The sequence below is a fragment of the Maylandia zebra genome, linkage group LG14, assembly GCF_041146795.1.
Source record: "Maylandia zebra isolate NMK-2024a linkage group LG14, Mzebra_GT3a, whole genome shotgun sequence".
NCBI lineage: Eukaryota > Metazoa > Chordata > Actinopteri > Cichliformes > Cichlidae > Maylandia > Maylandia zebra.
The window spans coordinates 9,213,228-9,223,427 of record NC_135180.1 but is presented as its reverse complement, the minus strand read 5'-3'; the positions used below and the strand labels follow the sequence as shown (position 1 = coordinate 9,223,427).

The 10,200-nt window shown below is 41.3% G+C and overlaps 1 protein-coding gene across 2 annotated transcripts in view; it reads right to left on the bottom strand.

The window, feature by feature from the left end:
* Positions 1-7,496: 7,496 nt before the first annotated feature.
* Positions 7,497-10,200, bottom strand: part of dpf1 (double PHD fingers 1) — a 49,163-nt gene continuing 46,459 nt past the window's right edge. For both annotated transcript variants that reach the window (XR_003024816.2, XM_004562767.4), the window contains one exon: positions 7,497-10,045. Coding sequence is in view for 1 of the 2 variants with exons in the window: in XM_004562767.4 (XP_004562824.1) it covers positions 9,975-10,045 (71 nt within the window). In the remaining variant the exon portion in view is untranslated. The remainder of the gene's footprint in view (positions 10,046-10,200) is intronic.

Below are 10,200 nucleotides of genomic sequence, written 5' to 3'. Positions count from 1 at the left end.
GACGGTACATGACAGTATGCAGTGTTAGAACTGCGTTTGCTCAGTGTAATTGGTTTATTAGTAAGGGAAACAAATGAATGTAGTAATTAATGATCCATCCTGTTTGGCTTTCCACTAATTTCAGATGTAAATAGTGTAGACATCAGAGATGAGAAAACACAGTTAAACTCAGTTATTAAAGACAAAAAAGGGACAGAAAACAAAGAATTTGACTCATAAAGCTTAATTAGCTGATTATTAAAGTGTGAAATTTCAGACTGCAGTGAATTAAATTAATAAACCACACACAAAACATTAAGACATGTGCACTTTGGAGTCATTATTAGCATTATTATTATTAATAATAACAATTCCTTTATTCTTTATTCTCTTTGTTTAAGAGTGGATGATAAATTAGTGATGCTTTTTGTTTTTGTTGCCTGGCTGAACAGTGGCTGTTGCACAGGTAGTGAAGCTTTACGGTTTCTTTCGATTTACTGCTGAACGGCTGCTGTTGCTTGGCTCTGCCTCTAGGTTGCAGTGTTGAATTATGATTTCAAGTTGAAGTAATCCCCCCTTTTTGCACACTGTTCTGATTATTCGAATGTTTACCCACCTTGAAAATACCCATTCTGCAAACTGCTGATCCACTCATTGATTAGCTGTTTTATCAGCACCCACACACAAGTAAATTACAGATTTGTCTCAATAGATGGCTTCAAAGCCATAAACATCTTCAAAGTGAGGCCTGTGGATGATAAGCATTGAAGATGGCACTCTGAAAGACAAGAGGACCTATTAAACTGCAGCCATGATGGATTTTAGTTGTGCCTTTTATGTTTTTGATTTTGCCTAGAAGTTAATTTTAGTGGACTGGATCTTTAATTGACATGAATGGTGCTTTGTCGCTGGGAAAGATCACAGGGAGTTGGGTTCCCCAGATGCAGATTTAGCCTAACCCTTGGCTCTAAAGCATCTTCAGACGCTCTCTATAAATGAGAGGAAATTGAGTGTGGTTCGACAGGAATAATGTATGTGTGAGAGTATAAATCAGACAAAAATAATAACTGTTTCAAAGAACTGGGATAGATGAGCGGGTGCTTTCACTGTTAGCGCCTCATGAGTTAAGTAAATTATATGATTTTATTCATATTGATCTTCACATCACTGATTAACCAGTTACACTGTTACAATAAGTTCAGCTGTTCGCATTAAAACGGAGTTCCTTGTGACTTTTGAGACTTCAATGAGAAATGCTTAGAAACACAGTCTTGTTTAAAGAAATCAGCTTAGAGAAAAAAAATAAAAGGCAGCAAAAAACAAAAATGATGGGTTTTCTTAACAAGCTCTTTATTCAGGGCAATAATTTCTGTGCAGCATTATCCTCTCAAATCCTCCAAAACATCTCTTTATTTTTTGCAGTTAGAGGTTTTGAATAGTTTATTCATTATAGGCCTAACAGGGGTTTGACCTCTCTGTAGTCTAGTCCAGTGATTCTCAAATAGGGGGTCATCACACCCACAAGACAATGGAAGACAAGTACTTAAGGCGCACTCAGTAGATGTTCAGAATAATTCCATCCCATAAAATTACTGATTAGCGGATTTACTGATTAAACCAGTGCTGTATGCATGAAAAGTCATGCACTGAGCAAAATTAGAAAAAACTACATTTGCTAAAGAAAAGATTCTTATTTTGTATTATTTGTTAAGTTATGAGTCTGAAAAGTTGTGAATTGTGACATTTTCACCTCTTTATGTGAAAGACTTCATGTCAGACTAAATGGATTTACATTGTAGATGATTACAAAGAGCCTAAAGTATATATTTCTGAATTTTGTCACCTTCAGATCTTGAACATCAGTGCTAAAATTGACATTTTTTACTTTAAACATGCAGCACTGAAGTCCATGTAGTCCCAAACAGGAGATGTAATAACAGTAAGACACAAAAAGGTATCAAGACTTAATTCTGTAACAAAAAATAAAATGCCTGTAATCGCATTGTGATTTTTCCACCTCAAGCTTTTTGCACAAGCAACAAAAAATTTGTTATCGCTTGTCAGAACACGTGCAACTTTCCAATTCCATCTGACTTGTTGGAGTTGCATCATGTTGGCCCCCTGATATCATACTTTAAGTTGGTGCAGGTGGATGTGGAAGCACAGAGGTAGCTCCTGCATGAACTGACTGCAGTGCTGCTGAGGAGGCAAAAAGGTGAGACTGCATCTTTCCACACACTTACGTCTCTGACTGCTCCAAGGACAGATGGCCAGACACACGTCTCAGCCCAGACAGAAGAAGGAAAGAGATGAATTCAGTCTCACACACACACACACACACACACACACACACACACACACACACACACACACACACACCCAACCCAATTTTCCCAACCCCCCACCACCCCCTCCACTCCTCCACCACCCTCCCTTTATCATTTTTCTCTCATTCTTTTTCATCTTTTTAAGTCGCTTCATTTCAGATGCATTCATACATTACCAATATCTTTATGTATGAGTCTGTCTGCCTCCCTCCCTCCTCACCTCCCCCATTTTCTCTCTCTCTCTTCCTCCCATTCTCACCTCCTCCTCCTTCTCTTGTACCTCCCTCCACTTCCTCCAGCTCCCTATCTTCCTCCCTCCTTCTCTCCTTCCATCCCATTACTGTAATCCATCACTCTTCCATCAGCCACCATGCAAACAGGCCTCCTGGTTACCATAGCAACCACCTCCAGCCCGGCAGTGCGCAGCCCCTCTCCGATTGGCTGGCAAGGCCTAGGCAGTCTCAGTCTGTCTGGGAGATGTGGTAATTGGCTGGGAAGGCATACACACATGCACAGATGTACACACACACACACACACACACACACACACACACATAGTTACACTCAGTACAGTATTCATACAGTATGCACATACTCGCACAGGCACACAAATACACACACATATAAAACACACTTGTACTTTCTTTGGGCCTAAATAATTATACATACTGATAATCTATTGGATATTGGAAAGCACATGCACAAGCACACACACACACACACACACACACACACACACACACACACACTCACTCACAAACGTCCTCAGAGATATGAAAGGGAGACTGGGGTCAGAGTAATGAACCTTATAAGAAGATGAGGGCTCTAGGCTGTGTGTGTGTGTGCGCACACACAAAAACACACTGTTGGTGTACACACGTCTGAATTTTTTTGTGTGTGTGACACACAAGTGTTTTTGTGTGGGTTTCTGTATGCACAGGATGGTGCTGTGCAGGATTTTGGATAATGTTGGAGCTGTTCCAAAAAGGATGGATGGATGGAGGAATTTTTTTTCAGAGCATATTGTTAAAAATACCTATATCCCCCCTCAGCCCCCTCTCACCAAAAACCCCCAAGGAATCGAGTATGCACCAGTTTTTTGGTTTTCTGTGTTCTGGTAGGAAGCAAAAAATGGAACTGTTGATCGGCTTGACTTCACCCCGCTGCTGTTGCTCAGCCAGGTCTGGCCAACACTGCAGCTATGATGAATGTCTCATCTCCAGGAATACATCACAAATAGCAAAACTGTACCTGCCCTGAATAGCAAAGTGTATTTTCTTCTGCAGTGTTGCTGGAAAACAATTGTGGACAACAGGGCTCCTTTGTCCCCATTCCCAGGTTTTCCAGGATCCGCTATTCATTCCAAACAATGGCATCCCTTAATTTCTTTTTTATCTTCAAAGGCATTTTTACCCCTTTTTGAAACACATGAAAAGGCACCTTATATTTTTTTTAAAAAAGAGACACGTGTTTTCTAGCTAAAACTATGCAATTACATTCTCTTCTGAAGACTGAAAAAGGAAAGGAAGAAATAGGAGCGGGAGAAAAAAATGGTCGACATTGGCCTCAGCTTCAAGCCCATAAGTATGTGCATGTGAGAGAAGAAGTCCGTGGACTAGTCCTCCCCACCTAAGGAAAAAAAAAAAGACAGACTTGTAAGCTGCCCTAGTTGGCAGCAATACAGACGAGCAGACAGACAGACTGACTACTGTCCAAGAACACACAAATATTCAGCGATTTACACCACAGGAACTGGAGCAAATAATGCAAACACACACACGGCACACACAAAAGGTACAGCTCATTTTTCAATCTCATCTTTTTAATGGAAAAAAATGAGTCGAGGGAAGAGAGAAAAAACTGGGTAAATTGAGAAAGCCGAATGAATTCACAGAAAATGACTGACAGCAGTGATGACAGCAATGCGGTCACGGTCCACATTTCAAAGCATTCCCAGGTACCAGACGGAAGAGGAGGAGAAGAAAGAGAGGGAGGAAAAGAGGAGGGCGGTTAAAAAAATGTCCAAGAAGATTGCATCTTCCTCTCGAGGTAAAAAATACAAATTAAAAACTTGTCTTTATCCAGTGTTGTTTACAACAGACAGTCACATTGGAAAACAAAAAATGCAAAGATTGAAAATGAAAAGTGCACCCGCACTCACACGCATACATACTTACAATTAGTTTCTTATTTTTGGGAAAACAAAAACAAAAACAAATAAAACAACAAAAAAAGTGCAAGCAAGATCACAGAACAACAATTTACAACAGAGGCCTAGAGTTGCCCAAAGGCTCAACCCTCTGACTGAGCCACCAACAGCCTGAAATGATGGTGGAAGGAGGAGATGGGGGTAATGGCATCAACTTGAGACCTGGAGGCTCCTGGTGTGGCTTTGTTGGACCCCACATCCCCACCCTTACACCACCATCGCTTTGCTTCATCCATTTGTACAGAGAGAAGGCTCAAGTTTCATTAAACTTTCCAAAGACCCAACAGGGCTTCCCCACCCACCCCAGATAGTACAATCAAAGTTAGTTTGACTCCACCATGCTTCTCCTTTTAAGTGCCAGCAAAGCTCCAAATATAAAGGCTTTTCAGTCACAATGACATCATCATTATCATCCAAATCCCAAACATTTCCATTATATTTAATCTAACAATCACCATTAAATATTTCCACTTCATCATCAAACTATTTCCACACAGACATGCTTCAAGTCTAGGTGTTAGCTCTGATTTGTAAATGGAAATAAACATTTCTTTTTATTGGTTGCTAGTGATTTTGTCGGCAAATGTAACACTAATTTAACACACCATAAAGTCATACAGTATAATCCGAGTGCCTTGCGTGAAATGTGTACACTCAAGTGCACTTTAGTTATAATCTGTACTCAACATTACAATCCTCAAGCAGTGTTGTGCCATGCAACTGGTTCCACTGAGAAGAAAATGTCTGCAGAATAATAAATAACACACTATTTTGGTTCGATTTGCTTCTTTCTTTTTTTTTCTTCACTGACCTTCTGTGGATATACGCTTACACTCATACACACACATGTACTCACATATATAGAAACACGCACTCACACACAGAGGCATAAACGCACTTGGAGAGCAAATGTAGCCACGCTGTGCAAAATGTAAAATTATTTTTTTTAAAGGTACAGAACCAAACAAGCAAACAAACAGGAACTGAACATAAGTTAAAGGTTTTAGTCGTCGTTATTTAAAAATGCATTACCGACTTTATCAAAATATGAGTCATTCATGCAAAGTTGAATTGAATTGAGGGGGTAGTACAGTATTTGCACCTACTGCCCGTCTGCATCAGATGGCAAACACGAGTACAGTTCAGATACATTCTAGCGAGCCATCTGATCCTGTGAATTTCCTTTCAGAGACATGATGCAGCATTAAAATGAGACGTTCATTCAAGCCGAAGCTGGCTGAGTCTGAGCCGTTTCATACTCTTACCTGTACACAAAAATATGAAACACTGTGTAAAATGGCAATTTGTTGCCCTTAATTCAATCCCCATATTTACAGGTATTGTCTCCAAACTCAAACCTCACATCCGCACTAATAAATCATTTAGAAATGTCCCCATAAATCAGCACTCGTACTTCACCTGTCTTCTAAAAATGCTTGTTAAGTTGCCATGAGAAACCCAGTTAAACTGGTTGAGGACACTATAACGGGTCATTTCAATAAGAGAAAAATAAAAGATATCTTTTCAGTGAAAGCCCATGAAGATGCATGCTGGCTGACCATTTAAACCCACGTTTCTCCACACTTACACCAGATTCTTTAGCGCAGACTAGCAGTGTTAGCATAACTTCTACAACAACATATTTTTCTTATCAACCCCAAAAAACAGAAAAAGAAACAAATCAGATGGCTTCACAGAGGCTGTCATATGTCATTTGAATGTATACATGTTAACAAATGTCCAATACAGTTTAATTTATTTATATTTTGGTGACACTGTCTCTCTTTTAGACAGGTTTGATCTTGAAAGAGCAACCTGATTGAGTATTGCTCTATGCTAGCAACACAGAGCTTAGCATATCCGCTAATGTAAAATCAATGACCCCTTAACATTATTCTCTGGTGATCATTGTGCTGATAATGGCAAAGACTGTGAGAGAATTAAGTACTCACATAAAAATCTATTTATGCGAAGCTAAAGGTGGAATACAGTTTTATAAAGACAACACCTCTTAAGGGGTGTAGTCTGTAATCAGGATTGCAACTATTATTTATTACAAATTTTTACTTATCTGATAAAAGAGAAGTTAGAGTGATGGGAACAATGACTGTAGAAACGTTTTCTGTAGTCATTGGATGGGACAGTTAGCTTAATCTCAAGACTGGGGAAACTACGGGGGCCCTGAGAGGTCAAATAAACTGCAACTTAAGAAAACACCAGAAAACAGAAAAATGTTTCAAAAGCACACAAAATACAATGGCAGTGTTTTGGGGGAGACATTAACCAAAACCTGTAAAGGACTCCACAAAGAGACAGACACTTAAATGAAGCTAAGGATTCATCTGTGTTACGTTTCGTTCAGGAGAAAAAGATACAAAATTTGTTTTAATTGTGTGACTTACCAAATACTGTAGATACACACAAAAAATACTTGTGTTTCGTTCATTATATCTTGTTTGGTTTTTTTTTTTAGTTTTTTCTTTTTTTTCTTTTAACTGTATTCTATTTAACCTTTGTTGTATTTTTTGAAAAACACTTTCAAAATATTGAAATATATTTTGAAAAAGGGTGGAGTGCCCACTCCAGGTCAGGGACTAGACCCTGCCCCAAGTGGAGGAGTTTAAGTATCTCGGGGTCTTGTTCACGAGTGATGGGAGAAGGGAGCGGGAGATCGACAGACGGATTGGTGCAGCAGCTGCAGTGATGCGGACGCTGTACCACAGCGGTCCCCAACCCCCGGGCCTCGGACCGGTAACGGTCCGTGAGTCGTTTGGTACCGGGCCGCGAGAGTTGAGGCTCAGATGTGAAATGTCTGGTTTTCAGGGTTTTTATCGGTTTTCACCGTTATTTTGTTATCGTTTTTATTGTTAACTCGGTTTTCCTGGGTCTTTTCACGTGTGTTATGAATAAATCTTCTTTTTTCGGTACCGGTACTAGTTTTATTTTGTTGTATTTATCCGCGACACCTTAAAGGCCGGTCCGTGAAAATATTGTCGGGCATAAACCGGTCCGTGGCACAAAAAAAGTTGGGGACCGCTGCTGTACTGGTCTGTTGTGGTGAAGAGAGAGCTGAGTGTAAAAGCGAAGCTCTCAATTTACCGTACAATCTACGTCCCTACCCTCACCTATGGTCACAAGCTGTGGGTAGTGACCGAAAAAACGAGATCACAAATACAAGGCCAGCCACCCTTCGGAGGAAGGGTGGCTCAGAGTAGAGCCGCTGCTCCTCCACATCGAAAGGAGCCAGTTGAGGTGGTTCGGGCATCTGACAAGGATGCCCCCTGGGCACCTCCTGGGTAAGGTTTTCCAGGCATGTCCCACCAGGAAGAGGCCCCGGGGCAGACCCAGGACACACTGGAGAGATTATATCTCTCGGCTGGCCTGGGAACGCTTTGGTGTTCATAAGCCATAGGAGGTGGCTGGGGAGAGGGAGGTCTGGGCTTCTCTGCTTGGGCTGCTGCCCCCGCGACCCGACCTTGGATAAGCGGAAGAAAATGGATGGATGTATTTTTCTATTTCTATTGTGTTTTATTCATCATCAGTTTTGTTTTGTGTGCTATTACAGCATTTTAGTATTTGTTGGTGTTATTTTTCTTAGCTACAGTGCATTTGACCTCTCAGGGCCACTGTAAGAAACAGTTTTCCTGGCCGTATGTCTGTGTAGGGTTTCACTCAAACAGGTAATGTTAGTCTAAGACCCTTGAATCAAGGGTGGCTGGACTTCTTTACGTTTTTTGAAGATGTTTCACCTCTCATCCTGGCTACCAGCACCTCTAATGTTTATGGATTAACGTGTAATATAAAACAAAAGGTTGTAAATGATAAAAATGATGATCTTCAGTGTGGGTTATGTGCCATACTATTCATTTCTTCCATACTTTCCAGAGTCACTACAAGATGAACTCTGGCATATAAGCCACGGTGAAATGATGAAACAATTCCTTTAACACTTTCTTTTTGTCTTCACTCTGTCAGAATACCTGGACGAGAAAATGCCGACTTTCCTTACATCCACTTGACCTCTGCTACTCAGATCCTCGCACAGATCCTGCCTAGCTTGGAAATGGCTACAATTATTGTAGTTTTCAAATAAAGTCCCACAAACAGACATGCACACACACACATACACACTAACACACACCCAGTTTGGCCAAAAGAGTTCATATTACAAACACATTATTGCGAATTAAGTGTGCTTTCTCTTCGATTTCAATTACAAGTTTTGAAAAAACAACTGAAACAACAACATGCGAATGAAAAAGAAATTAAAAAAAGGAATCATTAAAAAATACGTTTTTTTGGCCTCCGCATAGGCCAGACAAAGATCTGCATTGTCCACACATTGATCCTACATTCTTAACACACAGATAATACACACCAAGCACCAGGAGCGTTTTAGTCTCGCATTGGCTTCACAGTCATTGTTTCATCGAGGGAAAGGGCGAACAAAGGTCAGGTAAAGGATTTGTGAGGGACGCTAAGCCTAAATTGTATTTTTAAATACATCGTTTGATCAGAGATAGTTGATTAAGAGAAAAATCCTTCTCTCCTTTAATCAGAGGATCACATCCGCACACTAAAAACCACCGGTGTCAATCCCAAAATGCATCATTAATTTTGTGGAAAAACCCCATGCAACGAGAGAGGACAGGGTGAGGTCAAAGATGGTCTGAGTTCCTGACCAGAGACTCCGACGTGTCCGGCGAGGGTGAGGTTTTATGAGCGCGTAGATGGAGAATCAGTCAAAATTCTGTACAATTCACTCTGCCTTTAAAAAACTGCATGGAGCAGGAAACCCTGCAGACAAATAATGGAGCAGAGTTCAGTGTCTCAGCTCTGCCGTGCACGGTAAAGGACAGAGGGAGTAAATGAAATTTTGATTGGGTGTATATTTCACAGTTGACTAACACTGAAACATACTGCTCCATGGTTATCCAGGGTCTTCAATGCCCTGTCCTCTGCCTAACACCTATCCATCTTATTAATTCTCGCTCACTACTTGACTGAGTTGCAGCTGAAGATCATTAGGGCTCATCCGAGGGCCCTTATGAGGGTTCCTGTGGAGTAGTATGCCTCAGAAGTGCCCTTGGCAGGCTGAAGTGTGTGTCTTGCTAGCAAACTTATTGCCAGCTGATGAATTCCTCTGTTGAGACAGAGAGAGAATGAAGGGAGGGGGGATTCAGGTCAAGCACAACAGGGAATTCGAGTGACCAAAATAAATAAATAAACGGGGCGGAGGTTGGCTCGCCACTGGAAAGACGTTTCGGGAATATGCATCGCCGTGGTTGCTGTGTGCTCAGTCGTGTCAAAGGTCGCGGGGACAGAACGTAGAGAGAGTAGCGGCGAGCAGATCAGAAGAGGAGAGGGGGGGTAGCCTCTGAGGCACAGTGAGGGGGGTTACGGAGAAGTGGTTTTGGGAGAGGATGAAGGGCCAAGAGGAAGAGGCGCAGCTCAGCAGATTAAGTGAGGGTGATGTAGGCTGAGGCCTTCTCCTTCAGTTGTCTTAGACACAGATGACAGCTCCAGCTCCCTGTACAACACACACACACACAGATTGGGAGTTCAATCACTGCTATTGTAAAGCCTTGTGGATTAATCCCTCATTTCACACAGAGCGTTAAGTAACACTGTAAATTAAAGCTCCGTGTTTAAACACCACACGCTGTGCCTGTGGTTTGTGGGTGC